This window comes from Pholcus phalangioides, unplaced genomic scaffold, assembly GCF_987345545.1.
Source record: "Pholcus phalangioides strain wild (caught in Gottingen) unplaced genomic scaffold, Ppha-v1.0 ptg000003l_1, whole genome shotgun sequence".
NCBI classification, from domain to species: Eukaryota; Metazoa; Arthropoda; class Arachnida; order Araneae; family Pholcidae; genus Pholcus; species Pholcus phalangioides.
Genome location: NW_028301596.1, coordinates 19,693,497 through 19,717,867, shown reverse-complemented (window position 1 = coordinate 19,717,867; position 24,371 = coordinate 19,693,497). Strand labels below are relative to the sequence as shown.

At 34.0% G+C, this 24,371-nt stretch overlaps 2 protein-coding genes across 8 annotated transcripts in view; both read left to right on the top strand.

The window, feature by feature from the left end:
• Positions 1–8,142: 8,142 nt before the first annotated feature.
• LOC149088228 (glyoxylate reductase/hydroxypyruvate reductase) lies at positions 8,143–21,531 on the top strand. 5 transcript variants are annotated; one of them, XM_089245589.1, is made up of 10 exons: positions 8,143–8,260; positions 10,504–10,584; positions 11,976–12,106; positions 14,101–14,173; positions 14,738–14,854; positions 15,037–15,131; positions 19,105–19,179; positions 19,404–19,566; positions 20,920–21,050; positions 21,340–21,531. In XM_089245589.1, exons 1-10 carry the CDS (start codon positions 8,205–8,207, stop codon positions 21,453–21,455), a joined length of 1,038 nt encoding a protein of 345 aa, XP_089101715.1. In that variant the 5' UTR covers positions 8,143–8,204; the 3' UTR covers positions 21,456–21,531. The 5 variants fall into 5 exon arrangements, with proteins under 5 accessions (XP_089101715.1, XP_089101713.1, XP_089101716.1 ...); XM_089245587.1 differs by having other exon boundaries at positions 19,401–19,566; XM_089245590.1 differs by having other exon boundaries at positions 8,146–8,409; positions 19,401–19,566.
• A 1,536-nt stretch (positions 21,532–23,067) lies between these two features.
• Positions 23,068–24,371, top strand: part of LOC149088227 (L-fucose kinase-like) — a 36,991-nt gene continuing 35,687 nt past the window's right edge. The window contains exon 1 of one of the 3 annotated variants that reach the window (XM_089245584.1): positions 23,068–23,305. In XM_089245584.1, coding sequence (XP_089101710.1) covers positions 23,239–23,305 — 67 coding nt within the window. In that variant the 5' untranslated portion in view covers positions 23,068–23,238. The remainder of the gene's footprint in view (positions 23,306–24,371) is intronic. The other 2 variants (XM_089245583.1, XM_089245586.1) reach the window with 2 other exon arrangements.

The window sequence follows — 24,371 nt, the reverse complement described above, 5'->3', positions numbered from 1 at the left end:
CATGTATATTGTAGAGCAAGTGCATATTACGTTGTAGATGAGGAAATTAAGATCACGTTTCTTTTTGTCTACAATTTTTTTTTTCTAAATTGTAGCTTGCACACATGTTCATCAATATTCGTTAATATAAAAATTATAATTAGGTATTCACATATATATATATATACATTTGCAGATAAAAACTTAACTAAATTCTAAATTATCATTAACTATATGCATATTTACATATGCACATTAACGCTGTAGAGCAAGTACACATTAGGTTGTAGATGGGGAAATTAAGATCAGGTTAATTTTCGTCTACAATCTTTCTTTTCCAAATTGTAGCTTGTACATATGTTCATCAATATTCATTAATATAAAAACTATAATTAGATATTTACATATATACATATTTACAGATACACATTTGCAGATAAAAACTAACTAAATTCTAAGTTATCATTAACTGTACACATATTTACATATGCACATGTATATTGTAGAGCAAGTGCATATTATGTTGTAGATGAGGAAATTAAGATCACGTTTCTTTTTGTCTACAATTTTTTTTTTCTAAATTGTAGCTTGCACACATGTTCATCAATATTCATTAATATAAAAACTATAATTAGATATTTACAGATACACATTTGCAGATAAAAACTAGCTAAATTCTAAGTTATCATTAACTGTACACATATTTATATATACTCATGTATATTGTAGAGCAAGTACATATTACGTTGTTTATGAGGAAATTAAGATCACGTTTCCTTTGTCTACAATTTTTTTTTTCCAAATTGTTTGCACACATGTTCATCAATAGTCGTTAATATAAAAATTATAATTAGATATTTACATATATACACATTTGCAGATAAAAAATAACTAAATTCTAAATTATCATTAACTATGGTACATATATTTACAGATAAAAACATTGAAGCTAACTAAATTCTAAACTATAATTAAATATACACATATTTACTGATGCACACCAACGTGATAGATAAAAAACCAAATTCTTGTAAATTTAAATTCATTTAGATCTAAAGTTTTGTCTGTGATCAAAATGTAATCATTAAGTGATCAAGTTTCATATATTTGTATTTTTCTTTTTTGACCTTTTGAGCAAGAAGATGCAGTTGCTTTTCCAGACTTTTTTGCCTTTAACTTATCAAATGTAGCATCATTGTTTTTATTTTTTGTATAGTTATTCAAACAAACATTGGCAAAGCTCTTGATGATTTTAGAAATCCCATCAAAGAAACAAAAATTGCATTCTGGGCAAGTTTCCCCCAAGTCAACAATCAGGCATTCTTTCAAATATAATTCAGTCAATTTGACTAAAACTGAATGCTGTTTTATGTCACATGAAAGAAATGCTTTCTCATATCGGGAAGATATAAGGGTTTCAAAAATTACATAACAAACAGAAAGCGAAAATACAATATCAGCAGAAGGAATTTTCATTCCTCCTCTATTTATCATGTCTAAGTAACCAGAGTGAATTTCTCTTTCCATGGCGGAAGGCAAAAGTGCCAAATTGAAATCAATACTCAAATCAAAAGAGCCTGAAAAAAATTCCTTGCATGAGTTGCAAGTTAATTTCAATTTGTGAACACAGTAACCAGCAATATATGTTATTATGTCTGATTCACAATTTGTCATATTTTTCATGTCCACTTCTTCAACAACCTGTGAAAAAGAAGAAACGTCAGTTTCATTCATTTTACAATCACTAGTGAATTCACTGAAGAATAATGTCAATGACGTTTCTCCATATTTGTGGGAATGCAATTTCAACATTGACTTCACACGAAGCTTTCTCTCAGATTCCAAGACCTGTTGAAGGGAAACATGGTAATTTGCACCTGACAACTGCCGATATTGGGAAAACCTGAATTCGAGTGCATCAGTGTGGAATTTTGTTGTCAGGACATACTTAGCACCATCTTTTAGCAATCGCTTGGATACATCTATGATTGTTGAAGTGGTGTGAATGAGTGCAAGAAAGGTTTCTTGAGAAAGGCAACCATGTCTGGCTTTCAATTTCATGTTTTGCCATTTTGTGGCCCATTCAGCAAAAGAGGAAAGAAACATGAAATTTTCAGCATCCTCAGCTGTTAGAGGAAAGGAGTTTTCATTTCTTGTATGGGCGCCTTTGTTTTGATGAGATACATTCAAAATATCCCACCATCGCTTCACATATTTCAAGAACTTTATGGTGTCATCTACTTGAAAAATTCCAGAATTAGGTTTCTCTGAAAGTCTTTGCAGAGCAGCACAATTTGATTCATGAAATATGTTCACTGCGGGAAGAACATTTTGTCGCTCCATGCTTGTCGGATACAATGACTTAACATTCAATTTGAATGCATATTTTATAGTGCATGATTTTTCCTCATTATAAATTTTTCTTAATAATCCAAAGCGAGGTTTAATTAGTTCTTTTTCTCCTGAAGGATCTGGACAAACAAATGTTTTGTCAGCATCTAATTGGTTTAGCCAATTGTTTCTTATGCATTTCAGTATATGCACTGCATCAAAAAGTAAGAAGAGGTCAGCTCCATTTATTGGGTTGGCAATAACTGTAGGTGGTATTTTGTTGACATATGTGGAGTTCTCAAGATTGGCCAATGCTGTAAACATCTTTCTATTTACACTGTTGTTATCTGAAACAAGGGCACAGACTTCAAAACCAGCTCTAAAAAGTAATTCCAGAGCTTGTTTAACAAGTAAACAAAGATCTTCTGCAGACATTTTACATACAGGCACAAGAGCTATAATCTCTTTGTAGGAGGAAAAAACTGATGCTATCATGAATGCTTGAACAGAGGTGGCTTCTTTATTTTTTTCATTTTCAGCATAACCCATGATTTTTTTGCCTTTGAAACACACTTTTGGCTTCACGTGAATTTCATCTATTAGTAGGTTCACCAACCTTTCTTCATCTCCAAGCTTTTGACATTTCAATGTGACATAGTCAATATTATCCTTATTAATTGGGGAACCATTCAAACTTAAAACATTCATCAATTTTTTAAGAGAGCTAATGCATGGCAGTGTTAAAACATCAGAATTTAATAGTGCTTTATAGCATGCTGGAGATGCAGTGTACAGATTGGAAGCAAAATAATATACATCCGTACTGTACCTGTGGCCGTGTTTATCTTTTGAAAACAACAAGAGCTGTTCATATAGAAACTTGATATGGCGATTTTTTGGATTATCTGTATTCTCAGAAGCTAGGAGTTGGAGACTTTCTAATGCTGCTTCATACCTATTCGGTTCAGCATAGTTCACCTGGCTATTCCTCACAATTGAAAGTAAATTTTCTAATTGACTCCAAAAAGAAAGTTTTCCATCATTTAACAAATGGCAATAAAGTTTGTCATCCAATTTATTTTCCCCGACAAAAACCTGCACATTTAAAGTTGACGATACTTTTATACTTTTCTTTACTTTATATGTCATTGAAACACATAAACAAAATGCAAACACATGACTCACTGGTTTTGAACACCAAAACATTGTCCGGCACTTGGATCTTGCTGGAGAATGTAGAATTGAAATCTTCAAAGTTCGCAATTTTATCATTACAAACGAATTTGCTGAGATTGGTTTCGTCAGCTTTTCTCAGTTTACTGTCTCTACTTTCTCTAGGTTGAGTAGTGGTTAGATAAATACGATGGGCAACCGGGAAAGATGGTCGGCACAGATCCCACTTTTAGTTTTGGTCGACGTCTTTTTAACTTCACCAGTTCACCATTAGAAACGAATTCATCGAAACGTACGATGCATTCTTCTGCGAAATGCCTTTCACATACTACACTACGGTGTGTTGGCAATAAGTCATTCCTAGGAATCTTCTTGATCCAAATCTCTTTCAATTTTTTTTCCTTCGGAAATTGGAACACGGAAAAGTATTCCGTAGTTCCGTCGTAATTGGAATGGCAAGAAGTTACAAAACAACGGTCAGGCATTTTTAAAAAACGAAGGAAAAAATCACGCTGAAACTATCTATTTAGTACTGCTATACATGGCGAATGTCTTCTTCCTTCCCACAAGCAGCTACCGGACACTGGGACGGGTAAAATGACGTCAGGTCACGTGACGCTCTGAGTTGGAGGGCCTTAATTGTTTAGTGGGCTATGCTATTGGTCACTCCCATGCATACTCTCTCTCTAGGTCACTCTTTTTGGTTACCTGGTCTCTTGCTGTTTAGGTTACTCCCAGGTTCACATCCTCTGGGTCACTCTCTTGGTCATTCACATGCTTGTACATGCTCTAGATCACTCATTTGGTCACTCAATAACCTTGTCCCTTGCCTGACTTTGGCAAAGGCAAATTTATTGTTTTATCACCTTTCTTTCAAACCAAGCATAACTCCAGCCTATCAACATGGGCAATTTACCAACTGAGGTGTTGGAAGTGTGTGCACCTAAACAGTCTCGAGTATGCATGTACAGTTGTCTGACCTTTCAGTGCTGCAATCTATATTATCATGAAGTCACCTGTTTCATCACCTGTGGACTGCAAATTTTGAAGCATTCTACCCGATAAACCCCCCCCCCCCCCCATCCCGTAAATATGCCTCTGATTATGGTGTGGCTCAGTTGTCAAAATACACTACAACTAGAGTTTTGGTCCTAAACTGTGCATCATCACTAGAAAGTCTGCTGAACAAAACTCTGTTGAGAAATCTTAGAATGCTTCTACACTGCTTGCCTCACTCCATTTCAGACAAAATGCCACATTTTGTTTTTAGTATGAGGCCGTCAAACTTTAGTAAGAGATGGTTTGTAAATCTCTGTGACCTTATTGTTTGGGTGTTTGTTTCAGATTTAATCGTAGTTTCTATAATCTTCCAGTAAAACTGTTTCATAGTGTATTCTTTTATTTATTTCTTTTTTATGGGCCTTCCATATGTCTTTTTATATTGTCACATATTTACCGTTTCACTTTTATGAACGTAGCATTTTTTTACATTTAAATATCAAAATTTATCTTTCACATAAAGGCTTCCTTACCTTACTGCAGGGCTCTTCAATCTTTGAGACATTGTGGGCAATGTTTACATTTTCCATGAAGCCCCAATGGCAACTAATGCTGTAAAATTGTGAGATGGTATACAATTATGTTTTTTGTATGTTAAATTTTCTTTCCTGAAATACAGTAAAAACCCTCTTTTGCAAACACAGGCAGGACAAACAAAATTAGAAGAGAGGATATATATATGTGGGGTGGGGGGGGGGGTTGAAATTTATCAGGGTTTTGAAATGCATACTTTTATTTAAACTTTTTAACTTGATGCTCATGTATTCCCAAGAGATCTGTATGAACTGTCCAGAGGGAAGTTTTAGTGTAGTAGACATCCATGCTTACACAGTCAGAGAGTCAGAGGCTAATTCCCCATGGACTGCCAAGCAGCAAATTATTGCACGAGGAAAAGTATTATTTGACTGTTAAAGAGGGGTGATTGTTATGATGGGGTTTTACTGTATTTGAAATCAGGAACCTCTAAAAGTGTTTGGGCTCTCAGCCCCCACCCCCAAATTTGTTAAGACTACTCTCAATGTATCAAAAGCATCTTTCAGTTATACAAACTGCAGTACAATTCTCAGTGGCCAGCAGCTTATTAACTTTTTTTAAATAGTTAACGGGCCATGGCACAAAATCCTGAAGGCCGGATGTTGAAGACCCCTGCCTTAATGAATATTATTATGCATTAATTTTGTCAAGTACTTAATGTTGCTAAATACAAAGTTTGATAAAAACAGTGTTATTTTCTTAAATGAAATTTTAAATCACACTTAGCTTTACTCATAAAATGACGCACAAGAATAAACTTATTGTACACAGGGTGTCTTTAAAAAGTCATGCAAAAACTTGGTGTTATTTTGTGAGACCATGATGAACGATTGAAGTCGTTCAAAATTCATAATGCACTACCATAATAGCAAAATTCACTGTGACTGGTGCAACGCAAGCAGGTAGAAGACAATATTAGTTACCCTGCTAACTAAGATTTTCTTGAAAATATTCATGACCCAAAAGAACAAATTGCTAAAAGGCAAAAACATTCGATCACGTTGGCCTAAAAACCCAAAACTATGAATTTTGTATTACGCAATGGCAACGAAAGCCTTGATTGAAGTTGGGTCTGGAAACATGATTGTCCAGAGTGCTACAGCAACATGAGTGACACATGAAGAAAAGAATGTAGATAGTATATGGCTTTATTAACGGGCAAAACAAAGTGATGAAAATTTTGGAAAAATGCTTTCATTACAAGGGAAGTTCAACTTCACTCATGTTGCTGTAATGATGTATGGTTACGTTTCCCAGACAGCACTTCCTATTTGAAAACTGTTTGTCATTATCTTGTGAACCAACACGTGAAGTTTGTGTGCATCCTTTAGGAAACCCTGTATATATATTTCAACAACTCTTCGCAAAGAGATGATGTACAGTTTTTATGTATGCATTTTCTAGTATCCATAACAAATTTTATGAATGAAAAAAATGGCAGCTAATGTTTTGCTGATGCAGTTGTTTTTATATAATAAATGGTTTTGTCCCATTGTGGTAGTATTGTGATTTCACATATAGCATTGTGTTTTTATTTTGTAATGACTATAATACTTCTATCAAATATGTAAAGCCGAGCAATGAATGAGCCTTGTAATTAAAAGGTCTGCTATCTATGCAGTCACAGTGAGGTTGGATTGACATTTCAATTTATAATTTAGGAAATGCATGCTTTAATTTGAGTGCGGTGGCTCTTGTAATGTTATGTTTAAGTATTCTAACAAAAACAGAACTATTTTTTAGCCTTTGGCCATCAGACCAATCTAATTGTATTATGTATACATGGTATCCCATAAATTCTGAAGTTTGAAAACTCATAAAAATTGAATTGGTACATTTTTGAATATACAATTCAAAATATACAATATATACAATATTTTACAAAAAAGTTATTCCCACGAACAGAGATTTTTCTTGGCACAGAAAAAAAATTAGTTCAAATTTTTATTGATAGATCACCAAGGAAACCAATATGGTGGAAGTGATTGGGGCCTGAACCTTTCTTCCATCACTTTTATGTCTGAAATATTTGTAGAGCTTCAGCCTGCAATTCGTGGTTGAAGTGAAACAACTTCACCAATCTGAACATCACAATAAAAACCACCTTTAAGGGTTAGTAACAGGAAAATTCAGAAATGAGCAGTTGATAGTACAACCTGCATTTCGTACGGGTCTGATTTGCATATTTCGAGTGATTTTCTTTTGTGCTTCATCCTCTCTATGTATATATATCAACAAGAATTTTAACCCTCCCCCCCCGTACCAAAAAAAAAAAACCCTTCTAAGAATAACTTTTCCTTCTGAAAACCACATTCTCTCAAAAAATACACGAATTCCTTAAATTTCTATGAATTTTATGGGACATCCTGTTTCAATAATGCATTTACGGTGTGGTAGGTCTGTAGAAATAGATCTTATCCAGTGGCTTATCCACAAAGCCAAAAACAATAGAAATAGCAGTCCTGTTTTGGTTAGAAAACTCGTTAAGTGCTGTGGCGCCATCTGTTGGTAATAGATGCGCTTCGTTACAAAGAGGGCGTGAGCGCGCGTCATTTCGGAGTTTCCGATTCTGTCAGTGTAATATTAATGAACATTGCGTTATACAGATAAGGAACAGCTTCGCAATAAGACCCCCCGCTGCCATCTGTCAAATTAAAACAAAACCATTCGTTATGATCCGGCTGGGTAATTAATTGTACGGGTATAAAACAATACTGAGATGTTGACCTGCTACTACCACTGAGCTATAAGTAAACTTTACTTATAGCTCAGTGGCTACGACCCACCAAATAAATAATATAAACCATTAGATGCATTTATTTATACATTAATTTAAAATTGGATGTGAAGATTACTTTCACAATTTATAAATTATATTGTAATAATCACAACAAAATATATGAATGTTCGGTGTTACTCTTTCTTCAAGATCCCGGCAATATTCAGCATTTCATCACCCTTCGTTTAGTATAGAATTTCGTTAATAGATGACAGTCCGAACGCATTAGTTTTTTTTTTTTTTCCCCTCCGTGAAATTGAAAAAAGTAAAGTCACAACCGTCTAAATTTCACAAATCTCGGTCAGAACCGACATAGAAAAGCCATTGAGGTTTCTTCTTTATATTTTCCATGTTTTTTGCCCGCGGATTACGCACAAATATCGTGGCTGTGCATCAATTGAGAAAGTACGTGTAGGCGAGACATTTTAAACTTCCTTATCTTATCAAATGAAACGACAATAAGAGTTTTCTCTCCAATTCTCTTGAGAAAATTATCTTTCTTTTTTCCCTATAGCTTTATTTTTTAAATAAAACTTATCGGTTTGTGTTCGCAAGTAAGTAGTGATAATTCTTTCCAACTTTTTCAAGAAACCGTAAATCTACTCTATATTATATAACATCACAAACTCGAAAAGTTCATCGTTTTATGCCCGTTTCTTTGCAACGGAAATTGGTTACGATTTCGGGTAAAATTTTCATTTAACTCCTGAATATTATCAAGAACCGTTTGACCCATCGGGACTAGGTTATGTGTATGCACCGAAACCATATACAGGATGGGCAAAAAGTCCGTAGAAACTTTAAAAATTCATAAAAATCGAAATAAAAAAACGGTTTGCAGGGTTAGCATCGCTAGGTCATTGGAATTTTTTTAAGACAGGAAAAACAGTTAAAAAACAGCTGATAGGTGGCGCTGGTACGAGTGGTATGGTCCATTCAATCTGTCGTAACTGAAAGATGTGATCCGGACGTGCTGCACTCTGCCGTTACTGGATTAGTGATTCGCTTGCAATGTGTTATCTCCTGTTAAGGTGGGGATGTGGAACACATACAATTTGGAGGCATTCTGTTTGTTATTTGTGTATCTTTTCTTTGACGTGTACGTCAGCACCACCTATTGGCTGTTTTTGAGTTATTTGTTTCCCGTCTTAAGAAAATTCCCTTGACCTAGCGATGCTAACCCTGCAAATCATTTTTTATTTCTGTTATTTTTCCGGGTTTTATGAATTTTTTAAGTTTCTACGGACTTCTTACCCACCCAAAATATGTATATATCACCGGTGCTTCCAACATGCAGGGTCTGGGCAGTGGCGTATTTATGGGGGGAGGGGCGCTTAGTGGGCTGTATATAGCCCACTAAGCACCTGGGTTTGAGGAATAAGTGGCCTATAGAACTAGTAAAAGAAAGAAGGATGGCAAAATTTGTAACAATAGCCGAACAAATCTGCAGAGACAGCGAGGGACTATGATAGTGATGGAGAAAAAGAGTTACTTTGAGAGTTTGCAAGCACATATAAGTAAGCAAAAAGTGACAGAGCGTGAGCAAGCATGTGAATGACCAAAAGATCGACCTACAGAGCAAGAAAATAAGTGACCTACTAACCAAACGGATTCCATGTGGGGAACCATATATGGTGGAAGGTTTCATTTCAAGGTAGAGCCATTGATGAATCTCATTGGTTTTTGTTGCTTTAACATTAAAAAATTTGCTAAAGCAGAAGCCAGCTATAAATCCAAGTATGGGGATCCCACTGTTTAATTAGCAGCCCAATGTCAGCACTGTTTTTAATTAATGATTTAAAAAGCGATTGGATATCACTAAAATCCCCCCTTCAAAAGGCCATATCTTTTTTAATAAAGTAGGCTTGTTCTGATTTTCAGCAGGCGTAAACTAAGGCGTATAGAGAAATGTTTTCCATTGAGAAATCAATTTTATAAAACATCTAGGCTTGTCAATGGTTAAATGAGAGGCTTTTATGCAGGCGAGATGTTTTGTCATTGCTGCTTAAAGGGTTAATAGCGTAGATATGAATAATAGCATCATCCCTCAATAATATGGCAAGTGCCATCTTAAAAGCATTATAGGACCTATGCAAGGCCATCTTAACATCTTAGGCCTGTGGGCAAAATAATTTTGCTGGGGACCCCTTACCTGGCTAAAAGTACTTATCCACCAACATGGCCCCAGGGTCTGTTTCTTGCATAGACAAACAAAGTACATGCCAGGGCTCCAAAATTGGCTGTGTTTTACATTTTAGGAACAACTCGCATGCCCCCTGTCTGGATCACTAACTCGTTCAATCACCCACTCATACACCGGTTCACTGATCTATTGGCTCGCTCATATGGTCACCCACTCTCACTCGGTAACTTACCCAATCACTAATACAGTTATTCACTCACCCACTTACTTGGTCACTATCTTTTTTGCTAGCTCATTCTGTCACTCACTCGATCAAATATTCAGCCACTTGCTCATTCACTCACTGGTGATGAATTGTTGGTGAATATTCTATCTGTCAATTTTCAGTAAATAAATTTTTTTGAAACATAAGATTTTATGTATGTATGAAGTATAGGCACAACCAGTTAACATACGCAGTGTTTGTGTGTTATATTTATATGGTTTTTATTTCTTTTCTTTCAAGCATGTCTAATAAACAACTGCAGAAAGTTCTTATTACAAGGTCTGATATACCTAAACAAGCAGTAGAGTTACTGGAAGAAACGTAAGTTATGTGTGGTGATTTTAAATTTTTATGAATCATTCGTATTTTCAAACAGTGCATTAATGCAAAGGAATATATTTACTCGTGTAATAGATTATGTTTTACTGAAATTTTGCTTCTGACATTTTGCCTCTAACACTTTCACCCCCAGAAATTTTACATACCTTGATCGAGTGAATGACTGTATGAGTGATAAAGTGTACGACTGTATTCGTGACCAAGTGCTTCACTGTATGAATGACAAAGTGAGGGACCATATAAGTGATCGAATGAGTGGGACATTTCACTCCAGACATTTCAGCTTTTCAAATGATATTAGAGATAGAATGTGAGAAATCTGTGCAAAATTTTGTAGAAAGGAACTAATCAAATAAAGCTATAACACAACGAGCAATGAATCTGTCCAATAAGAGACAATGTAATTTCTTACTTCTGAGAAATCCAAAAAAAAAAAAGAGGAAGGAAAAGCAAGTGTCAGTGGATAGATTTGTTTTCAAAGTCACGCAAAAAGAATAAGTTTGCAAACAGAAAGCCCATAAATCATCCTAAACTATAGTCCTTCTCTTTCTCGTCATTTAGTGTAAGTTAATTTGTAAACATTATTGTATTGTATGTTTATTTATGGCACTATTATTGTTGGAAGGTGGGTTCGTGAATGTAGGTTGCAAAGAACAACTCGTACTGAAAACATAACTATTAATTTCTTGTTAATAATATAACTTATGTGACTGGAGAATGAATGCATCGAACACATCTAAACATCAAACTTATATACACACGAGATAATTTGCATATTCAGTCACTTGATGTTGCCAGATCACAACAATTATATCATACACATTTTATTTAGTTGTCTTTATTATATTGTTATTTTGTTGTATAATATATGGATTGTTTTTATTAGTCATTTTTAATGTGAATGAATAATTGTGGAACAAATTGTCAGAGTCTCCATTATTCCCATTTGGAAATTTGATTCGATATATATGAGCAATTTGGATAACAAGCACATTGGCAGAATGAATTAACCTAAGTTCCAGTGTACAGCGATTTCAAATGGTAGTAGATATGACCAAGTTGCCAATAAAGCAGTAGTTATAAACCTTTTCACTGGACTGCTCTCCCCCCCCCCCCCAGTTAACTTTGATTCACATTCTCGCAATTCCAGTGAACCTAAAATTTACATTTTTGCATCTCTTTAATTAATATCAGGGAACACATCACACCAGCTCTCATGTCAAAATTGCTCTCTGTCTGTGAGTTATACTAAAACAATTATTGTGATCGGAGAAATACATCTCAGTTTTAAACAGCAAATAAAAGAGTATTGCTCATAGTTTTTTAAAGTAATTTTTTGGGCGAAATGCGTAATAATGTATTGATCTCTACAGATGTGATGTAGAAGTCTATCCAAAACCTAATCCAATAACGCGGGATGAATTGCTGAATAGGGTGCGAGGAAAAGATGGCCTGTTTTGCCTGCTGACTGAAAAAATAAATGCAGAGTTATTAGACTGTGCAGGTGAGTATTTTAATATTCTCCACTTCATTCTTTGGATATTATTTTCCCAAAAGATAGCTTAACATGTATTTGCAACATTTTAATGAATTCAATATCAATAACTCTGTAATTTGCAAAAGTTTTAAAGCAACTGATTACTATAATTATGGGCAATCACAACACTTTTGATTAAAGGGGAAATATTATGGAGACTCAAAGTATAGTGAAACCCTTTTTTTGCAGATGCTGGTGGGACAAAAAAAAATTTGTCTGTATAAGAAGGGTAAATGCTAATAAGGGGTTTGAAATGGAAATTTTTATTACGCAAAAGAAATTAGTATTCTGCGTTAAAAGAGAAATGACCATTAAGAGGGGTTTTAGTGTACATGATACACATGAATGACAAAACTTTTAATTTATAAGTTTGTGAATTAAAACTAAATTTTTGTAGTGATGTTTCCTCTCTAAGATGTTTTTTCCATACAAATACAGGGGGAAAAAGAGGCGAAAATGTCCAACAAAGCCCATATAAAATGGGGATGTCAAGTACAGTAAAAGCCCTCATTTGTGGAATCTTGCGAGACAAAAAACTTTTTTCGTAAAAGAGAGGTGACCATATCAGGGAAAGGGGCGGGGTGTTACGTTCAAACTTTAATATACATTATTAACAAGAACTGAAATGGTTCTTTATTTAAAAATTAATAAGATTCTGACAATATAGCGGGAATTTGAAAGCTATTGGTACAGAAAATGTCAGTGGGGTTAGACCATATTGGTCTGAAGATACATTTAAAGTGACAAAAGTACATAATTATTGCACAGATACACAACTAAAAATTATTAGAAAGAAATATTACATAAAGTTTGCACACTAAATTCACATCTTTTGGAAAAACTGATCAATCAATTTAGTGAGTTTTGCTGAGTATTTCAATTCCTTCAAAATTTACTTTGTGTTGTTGACCTTTGAGTTGTGAAAATTAATCCAATGTCTTTCCGTCATTGTGTTTACAGGAAAATGTATTTAATGTGTCCAGTATTTTAAAAATGTCGGAATAGTTTTTGACACTTTCTCACTCTTTTTTTTCTACTTCCATATTGTCTTCTTCAGATGACTTTGACATTGCTAATGTCTTAACGATATCTCATAATTCTGTGGTATTCTATTCTCACATCACCTATTAGAGCATAATCTTCCACTGATAATACTGTATAGTAAAATCCCTGTATTTCATGACATCAATTTTTTCTTTTAAACTGTGTTTTCTAAATGTATTTTTTTAGCGCAGCAGCATGAGAATTTGTTAAAAAAACTTGAATTTCAGGTTTTTTTTAACTAATTTCCATCCTTATCCTGCACGTGGAGCAAAAAAATACTCTTAAGAAACTATCGCTTCAGCGATAGAGAGCGAAGATATTAAAGCTGGTCATATATTAAGCAGTGTGGAATAATGTAAAATATACAACCACAACCAGTAACAGATTTAACCATTTCAACCATTATTTCAGATTCTAAATTTAATTCAGAGTTTGCCAAACATTAACAAACTTCATTCAAAAACAGCCAATGAGTGGAATCAAATATTAAAACTTGTGCTGTCATCTAGTGAGTATAATTTCAACCAAAATTGCAACTATTGACTTCCGTACAAGGGTTTTATTCAATGGAATGAATGATGAAAATGGTGTCTATGCCCTTACCTGGGGGTGACCATTAAGCAGGGGTTTGGAATACATTGGTTAAATAGGCTTTTTGTTGGGAAATTTTTATTTGGCCGTAAAACAGGGGTGACAGTATCTGAGGAGTGACTGTTAAGGTGGGTTTTACTGTATATCTAAAAATACTGCAACCCAAGATAAATAAAATTTTCACAGGAAAAAAACTAAAACCTCTGAGAAAAGTAGAATACACTGCCCATAAAAATTGTGTTTTTTTTTCATCTAAGTATGGATAGTTTCACCATTTTTCAATACATGATCCCTTATTTGACATTCTCTTTTATATTGCATTTTAGGACCGAATTTGAAAGCTATTGGTACTATGTCAGTGGGGTTCGACCATATTGATCTAGAGGAGTGCAAGAAAAGGTAAGTTCAACTCATAATTTAAAAGGTTAAATCCAGAGGTTTTTAGAATTTTTTCCTGACTTCCCAATTTTAACTCACGCTTTTTCCTGTGCTATCCAAAATTTAATAGTCCCCCCCCCTATGCCCCCCCCCCGATCTAGGACGGGGCTGATAGGGCTCTAGCCATTGAGCCCGGGACAGTTATCATCATTTTTTGTTTTTTCATGTTATGAATTAACTGTGAAAAGTCTGACCAGAGGGGCCTGTAATTCACTCTTTCTTCATTAGTTTCAAGCAAAGCTATTGATTTGACTTGTTCTTTTTTTATGATGATGCTAATTTAGTTCATCAAATGTATGGAATTATGTTTTTAATACAGTTGGATCCGCTTATAATGAAGTCGAAAAAAAACAGTGAAAATATTCATTATGAGTGAACTTTGTTATGTACAACGAATTTGCTATGGATAACATAATCCAATAATTTACTATATAATAGAAAATTCACAGGAAATGGGAAAACGTTTTCATGTGTGAAAACATGTAATATCTGTGTTCGTGTCGACTGTATGTTATTTTCTTGCAGGGGTATAGCTGTGGGAAATACACCAGAAGTCTTGACAGATGCAGCAGCTGAGCTAACAGTAGCATTGCTTTTAACAACTTCTAGAAGACTGGTGGAAGCAATGCGAGCAGTTACAGAGTAAAGTATTTTTTATACAAATACAAATACAATTCTATTTATATCATTGTATGAATCATAAATGTGATTGGTATAAGGAATATTTGACACATTTTCTATTCGCTATTTTTTAAAATTGTATCTCAATGATTATACATTTATACTACCAAACTGTAATTGCTTATTCCATCTGTTTTACTTAGTGGTGGATGGAAAAACTGTGCATGGGGACCATTATGGATGTGTGGTGCTACCCTAACCGGTAGTACTGTGGGTATTGTTGGCTTGGGTCGTATAGGTAAAGTATAGTCACACATATAAAAATGGTGTATGAATTTTCATTTATCTGTATGGAAATTACCATATTTATTCACGTATAGGACAGAGTTTCATTAAATTTTCACTGCTTCAAAAACATGCACAAGCAAAAAATCTGAACAAAAAAATTTTTCTAAAAAATTTTTTTTCAATTAATTTAAGAAATAACTCCAGAACTAATGATAATTTTGACTGATTGAAAAGGATAATTTAGGATTTACTAAAATTCAATATTGATGAAAAAGTCAATGAGAATCGGGGAATAGTATAATTAAAAATTAATTGATAGAATAATTAAAATTAATGAATGAAAACTAATGAGAGAAAGTTCCAGAATTTATGAAAATTTTCAATACTTTTGTTTCTCCCCACCAATTTGATTCAGGGGCCCTGATCCAGACATAGGTGTTAACAGTGGCATCAGAGCTGAGGTGCAGTGGGTGCCTAAGCACCCACAGTATTCTGTAACACCATTCTGAGTGCCTTCTAGAATTTATATATTCAGAAATCTCCCATGTAAAATAATATCCTACCTATGTCATCCTGTATTTACCAGGTGTACAAGTATGAAATGTGGATTTTTTTTTAAAAAAAAACACGTTAAATTCAGAAGAATGATAAAAAGTGCTTTATTCAAAGTATGCTCTATTGCTTGTTATACATTTCCCCCATCTTTCCTGAAATTTGTGAATACCAGGCCAGTAAAAATCTTCCCCTTTTGCTGCGAACCATTCATCGAGCTATTTTTTCACATCTTCGTACGAACCAAAGCGTTGCTCAGAAAGTGTGTGACCCATCAATGCAAACAAGTGGTAATCGAAAGGAGCCAAGTCTGGTGAGTAAGCCGCACAGGGTAGAACTTCCAGCTGAGTGCTTCCAACGTGCCGCGAACCGCTTTTGCCTTATGTGATGTAGCATTGCACATTGACCATTGAACATTGTCAGGGAGCATTTCACGTTGTCATGGGGCATTGCGATTGGAAACAGCTTATTGACTAACGCCCAATTGCTCTGCGAGTTGTTTTTGTGTCTGTGTAGTATCATCTTCGTCCAACAATGCTTCCAATTCCACATCTTTTTTTTTTTGGCGGTTTTCCATGTTCGTTGTCTGCAACATTGAAGTCGCCACTTTTGAAAAACCGAAACCATCATTCACACGTATCTTGAGATGGAGCATGTTCATCAATCGGTATGATTCAGCAGCAGTTTTCTTCAAATGAAAACAAAAAAATTAATGCTGTCCGCGAATGCTCTTTGTTCAGTATAACTTTTGACATATTGAACACAACAATACAACACTATGCGCACACTTTTCTAATTTATCACTCGTGCGCATCTGACACTTGTTGATGACACAACAAAATGGCACAGCGTCAAATCTTTATATCACAAACTGCATTGGTGCACCATCTGTTTTCTGAAATCCGCATTTCATACTTGTACACCTGGTATATTGTCTCACCCTAAAAATCTGATGCTGTGAATAAACAAAATAAGGAGTTGAATTATTTAAATCTATTTTCCTTATTTTGATCTCTAAAATCATACTTTGTCCTACATGCAGTGACGGTTTCACGGTTAGGGGCGGTGATAATTGGGGTAATTGACACCCCTCCTCCAGACGAAAAAAACCCCACACTGAAAGAAAAATTTGTAAAATTGGGAAAAAAATTATAACCAAAAGACATAACCCGTGATAAAACTATCTGAATTTTTTAAATTCACATATTGCATTTACTCACATATAGGCAGGGGCAGTTCCAGAGATTCTGTCTGGAAAAAAAGTCTCTAGAACTGCCCTTGCCTATATAGGAGTAAATACAATAAGTGAATATGCAAACTTCTGATAGTTTTATCACATGTCCTTTGGTAATGATTTAAAATTTTAGTAAAGAAGTTTCAATTAAAATTTGATTTAAATGCAGTTGACACCACTTATTAGAATCACAGATAATGTTATCATTCAGGTATTGTAACTTTTGCAAAGGACGGAACGGACCAACATCGTAACGTGGGAAAACATTTGTTTATAGTTATCAGAACTTTTGGCAGAAAAAAATTGATAACATAAGCCAAAGTTTTTTTGAGCATTCTGAAGCTGAGAGGTTTAACAGACTTTTTTGTTCCTGATCAAGGACTTTCCTTCAGTTCTTGATCACTTTTTTTTCACATTTGACCAGATTCAAATTTATTTTTCCAAAAGACTTTCTCGGGGGTCTTTGAAACATATTTTATGTTTGAAAAAATTGTTATTCATGTACACATTAGTTACAGTTCCATTCTAGTCTCACAATAACTGAATAACAAAAATGGAGGATTTTATCTCAAAGGAAAAAAAAATCCAGTTTTTTATAGAATAGAATAAACAAAAAGTGAAACAATTTTTTTAAACATTTTGCAACTAATTGTGTGGAAAAGATTATCTTGTTTTACCAATACCCGTTGATCAGAGCTGCCTTTAGGGGTGTGTGACAAGTGCGGTCACACTGGGTCCCCGTGATTTGGAGCCTCACAGTAATTGAATTGAAAAATATATGTTTATCAAATACCTTTTTTCTACAATAAACAAGGTGTCTGAGCTTCAACTAATTTGATTCTGAAATTTTCACCAATTGTGAGAGATTTCTTCTTTCATTAATTCTGAATTTTCATCCCCAAAGCAGAATATACAAAAAATCAGCAATGCATGTCACAGAACAATCAGTGCTACTGCAGAATAGTCTGGAAGAATTTGAAGAAAAGTGTAGAAAACACTATTGTGAGAATTTTTACTTCTACTACTAAACCGTACATGCACCTCGTACACATTCCTTTACGGAATGCAGGCATGTGCATTCCTAATGTATTTATGTTGTCCAGTTGTGCTTTTTTGGTGTTCGTGCTGCCATCTGCCTTCGATTTTCTGAAGCAAAGATGGAAATGCTTGAATTTTTAGTTTTGTTACTATCATGTTGTAGGTCTGCCTGCTCTATCCCATTTGAAAAAGTAAGAAGAATTCTTACTGCAGAACATTTCCAATCAACCAAGGGCTTGTTACAGAACAATGCAATACGTTCTGCTTTGGGGATTTTCACAATTCTGAGATTATCTTTTTTCATTAATTCTGGGATTTCTTCTCTCATTAATTCTCAGATTTATTCTTTCATTAATTCTCAGATTTATTCTTTCATTAATTCTCAGATTTATTCTTTCATTAATTCTGGGATTTCTTCTCTCATTAATTCTCAGATTTATTCTTTCATTAATTCTGGGATTTCTTCTCTCATTAATTCTCAGATTTATTCTTTCATTAATTCTGGGATTTCTTCTCTCATTAATTCTCAGATTTATTCTTTCATTAATTCTGGGATTTCTTCTCTCATTAATTCTCAGATTTATTCTTTCATTAATTCTGAATTTCCATCAATTCTGGAATTTTCTCTCTCATTAATTTGGAATTTTCTCTCTCATTAATTCTGGGGTTTCTTCTAGCATTAATTCTGGGATTTCTTCTTTCATTATTTCTGGGGTTTCTTCTTTCATTAATTCAGAATTTTCATTAATTCTGAGATTTTTTTCTCTCATTAATTAAGAATTTTCATTAGTGAATAGATATTTTTCAGCAATCGTGTGTATTCTGTGATAATGCACAAATCTCTGGGAACTTGATTCCCCTCTCCCATAAAATATATGAAATCAAGGCTAAGGAGCCCCGAAATAATTTTTGCACTGGGCCGTGCATCTCATAAGGGCAGCCCTGCTGTTGACCATACATCGTGTTTGGCTAAACGACTCATATGGTCACTGTACTTTCAAACATGACTTTTTGGATATAATTACCATTCAATTTTTGTTATCAGAGTCCTGATGCAATCAGATTAAGCAGCATGGCCTATATTTATTTAATTCAAAAATTGATTTGAGTGTTAATTTTTTAAAAATTGCAATCTATAGATTTTTTTCCGTTCTGGTAGGTTTTGCTGTTGCTGAACGATTGAAATCTTTCAAGATCGGTAGACTGCTGTATACTGGCAACTCACCGAAGCCAAGTAATATTTTAGAAATTGTGTTTCGAATTTAAACAATATTTAAAGTAATTTAAGTCTACTTTTAAAATGATAAAGTGATATGTACATATTTTTTTTCAAAATGATATGACATTCTCTAGGTTTTGCAGAAGGTTGGTATGTGTGGAATGTTGGTATAGTTTCCTGGAATCTAAGATTTCTTACTTTAATAATTTGTTAGTTTTTCTTTTCTTGATTTCCAGCAGCAGAAAAAGAACTTAATGCAGAATTTGTGTCTTTTGACTGTCTTTTGGAAGAATCTGATTTCATTGTCTGCTGCTGTTCTCTTAACCAAAAAACCATGGGCATATTCAATAAAGCGGCATTTGCAAAAATGAAATCTACTGCCATATTCATCAATACAAGTCGGCAAGTATAATTAATTTTTATTAACATTTGTATCAACTGCCTCTAAAGTAGCATTTTCCAAAGTAAGCAATATCGTCCTTTGAAGAGCAGAAGCTACAGATACAATATAGAATTCTATATGTGAACTCAGGAAAAAGGGAAGAGGAGGTCATGGAGGGAGACATTTCCTGAATAGAGAGACTGGCAGCAGTTGTCTATTCAAGTCCATTTTCTGTAGTGAAATGTTTTTATGAGTTAGCTATTAGAATTTATGTGTGATTTGCTGGAGACCTGATTTTTATTTCAGGGATGGCCCTGGGCAAAGCAGCATGCAATCAGAGGGACTTCTTGACTTTGGCGAAAAATGTTTGGGCAGTCAGCAAAGATACTGCATGTTGCATAAATATGGAAGTGTCCTCTAGGTACTTAATCATGCGGAAATCTGGCCCAGAGGATTTGTGTTATACATTGTAATTTTGAATAGGTTTTCAATTGTTTTGCATGGCTATATTTCTAACCAGATGAGGGAATTTAAATACTTGACTCATGAAAATGATTCTTCTGGCTCAACCAGGTTCTAAACCAAGGTATTCAGGGATCCCTTTGGGAGATTTCATAGGGACAGGGAACTTTTTCAAGGAAACAATCAACTCATTGTATTTAATCAACTCTGTTCATTAAATATTATTTTGTAAAGTGGGTCAGAGGCTTTTATTTTCATGGTACAGCGGGTCCTTGGAAGTCATCTTATTAGCACAAAGGGTCTGTATAGAACACAAAAGGTTAAGAACACTTACTCTGACTAAAAATGGCTATACATCCCAATTTCTTTCAATCTTCCGTCAACTTTCAGAGATAAAATGCATTTTATCTCTGAGTATTACTATAGTTTACATTTTACTGCATTCAAATTATTATCAAATATGTTTTCTTTTCCCTTATATATTAGCTGTATATTCCTGTTGTCTTTTATTAATCATAATAAAATGATCACTATGTGATCATAGTGTCAGACATGCATTGTGAGGACACAGGTTCAAACCCTACATTGATTTTCTGTGGTTCCCAACTTTGAGACGGGAATTTGAGCCGATCTCCCAGTTGAAATGTCTTGCCACAGAGAGCAACAGAACATATAAATCAATCATCATGCTTCACCCATAATTTGATAAGTACATGGCAGCACTAAAATTCACGCACAACACTAGATGCACACTCAGACAGTTATTTGCACATGCACACCTTTAGCGCAACTCATTTGGTAGCTAATTGTCCATGGCGATAGACTAGGGATATGCTCAGTTTGAATGAAAGAAATTTCATTAATGAAAATGTATATATAAGTTTGTGTTTTTTAAATTTCTTTTCATTTAGAGGTGGTGTTGTTGATCAAGATGATTTGTACGATGCTCTGAAAGATGGTGTGATAAAAGCTGCTGGACTTGACGTAACAACACCTGAACCCCTACCAGTTGATCATAAACTTACAACCTTGAACAACTGTGGTAAGTTGGTATTTGTTTTCATTTCATGATCAAAATTATTTTAAATAAATGTTTGCATATGCAGAATAGTGTTTTTTTAGAATTGTTTTGAAGTTTTTCTGTTCTACAAAGAATATACATGTTACAGTAAATTTTATGTCAGAAATTATGCACAATCACCAGTTATTATGTATAATCACTGGATTTATCACATTTACCACAACATTTACACTGTATACATATATTTTTAATATATGCTTGGTCTGAAATGAAAGTTTAAGTACGGCTATTTTGAATGCATTAATTTCAGTAATCCTGCCTCACATTGCAAGTGCAACAGTTGAAACGAGGACTACGATGGCTTTGCTAACAGCAAGAAATATTCTAGCTGCTCTTCATGGGAAACCTCTTCCATGTCCATTGTAGATTTAATGAAAGTTTTGTAAGCCATTCAGAAATTATTATTTGTTATTTCAATAAAAAAAATAGCATATATACTTTAGCTCTTTTTCTTTCTTTCTTCAACTGAACTTATTTTCAACAAACTATTACTATACTACTTAACTGTACATGCACCTTGTGCACATTCCTCTGCAGAAGTTATAAAGAATCGCTAGGTACATGTCAAAATGTGCGTTCTGAGTGAATGTGAGGTCCCCTCTCTCTCTTATGTATTTATGTTGTAAAATTGTGTTTGTTTCATATTCTTCTGGTACTGCTATCTGTGTTCCATATTTTGAAAGGAACATGGTTATTGTTTGAATTTTCTACAGATTACTGGAAAGCCAAAAATTAAAAAGTTAAAAAATTAAAAATAAATACTTTGTTTCTCTGACTCAAGATTGTAGAGAGGATTTTTTTATGTATCAGAGTGAAAGATTAATTATATATTATTTAGTTATTATTATTTATTAAATAAATTTAATTAAATTATTAAATTAATTAATTTATTTATACAAAATTATTTGCTCTTAATTCTTTCTGGCGTTGTCCCCCTTCCTTTTTATTATTTTTTTTCTTCATATTTCAAATTTTATTTTATTTTCAAAATTAGTAACACAAAAATAGTCAAATTTCAATGTTTGACGCCTAGAGGCATAAGCCTGTATAGAGCTACTAATTAAAATAAAAGACAAAAAATTGTAAAGAACGAAAGTTAATGAAAAAATAAATACAACTAAATAATAAAATGATTTTGGATAAATTTTTGAAATAGTTATATTGAAGTGCATGTTCACATAACAGTGTAGCATTTGTTACAAAAAAAAAATGATATGAGGTAACTACAGGCATATTGATAATAAAGTAATTCGCTTCTATTTTGAAAATATACATCAATATCGTCTATTGTTATCAAATACAAAAAGTTATTTTTTAAATGATGCAAATACCTAGATAAGTTCTGTATTACCAATGGTAAAACATTAAATAATTTAGGAGCAAGCTAGTAAAAATGTTTGCGAAGTATTTCTTTTGTAAATGAGGGTATGCATTTGGTCTTCCCAATGATATGGATTTTCTTTGTGTGCGTATTGATTTAAAAATTTTATAAGTTGGGATTTGAGAGTGAGCACTGCAAATAGTTTTGAAATATATGTTTTGAATAGAACAGAGGCTGGAGAGAGATAGATATATCTATTTGTCTCGTAATCGCCTCCCCACATGATGATAAACATTTAAATCTACAAAAACAAGACAAGATAATAAGTTGAAGTGGTGCCAAGAATAATGTTTTTTTTATAATTTCTATCCCTACTGTCTTTCTTAGGGAGTCTTCGGAACCAGTCTTTCAACTGGATTAATGGGATTGAATCTTTGAAAGTGATAATGGGAATGAAACCACAATGAAATGCATCAATTCTTTTTATCAATCAATAAAATTTTATGAATTTTTAAAGCATTTACGGATTTACGAGTTACCCTGTGTATTCGGACAACCGTGTCCCATAACAACAGCAAAGTCCTGCATTTCTCTCTGAAATATGGTCATAACATGCGTTTTGAGCATTGTCAAACAGCTGAAATCAAAGTCCAAGTCGTCCATATTTACCATACAAATGTTTATTTTTCTTTGTTTACGTTTTGAGTGATACCATCCGAGTATTTCCACTGATAGATAATTTCATTTCCGTTCAGTTTAACTAGAAAACCGTGAATAATACCGATGAAACATTAAAAAGTAGAATAAATTTCTTGTATTTTCCACACAATGTCGCAATGGAGCATCATAGTTGTGACTTGTCCCACAGCATCACTTGCTATACACGTAGAGCAAGGTTTTATATTTATCTCATTGATTTTTTAATTTATCCTTAACTTTTCTTGAAACAGCTTTGATATAATCCGGAGATTGGTGATTTTTGGCGACTTTTTCGGTTCCAAACACGTCCGACGGCCTGACGAAAAGTCGCCAAGGCCGTAACTGACGCTACGGACGCCGGAAAAAAAAAATCACCAGAATAGAAAACATAATAACGAAAATAAACATAATAAAAATATCGAAATATATTTAGACCGAACACAAGAAAAACATAATAGTATAAATATAAATAAGCTCTTGAGCTCTGGATTGTAAATAATTCCGTGGGTGGCTCAAGCTTATGTGCCGCCCCCAGAAGAAGATTCTGGGGGGTGGTTGAAAAAGCCAAGGTGACCACCTGATTTTTTTTAATACATAGCCACACACCATTGTTTACTGAACAAAGAAAATGTCTGTGACCATACGCCCCACTTTTAAAGAAATTTCCTTGCATCCTGGTGTCCTGGATTATTTTTAAATTACACCATTTAAAATTATTTTAATTACAGGTCTTTTCTTTTGAGCCATCAGTTTGAGCAAAATTTAAACAAAATATTTTCATTCACTAACAAAATATCTTTGACCATTGTTGCAGGGGAATGCCCACCCAATTCCCATTTTACCTAGGGTCTTCCTCGTGTTTTAGTCAAGACTGGTAATGTTCACGATGTAGTGTCGTGTATTTTACATGACAGACCTCAATTTTCCATGATTATCTGTCTCTTGAGGGAGATAGGGGGATAATTACCCCTTCCCAGATCCATGCCTGTGCTCAGGAGTTGTTGAATTCATTTCAGAATAAAACAGTGATTCTCAAAATGTGTATTGTGGGTCTAGGGGCATAGCAAACCTTCATGGGGAGAGCATGATGAGCTACTGATATTGATGTGTGCCTGCTTTGAAATGGTTCTTTGATAGACAGGCGGTTCTTGGAAGCCACGGACAGTGGCCATTTCTCACTTAGGTAAATGTGACATACAACAAGGCCCGTGAATTTTTAGACCCACAAAATTGGCGTTTTCTTTTTATAGTTTAATTTTTTT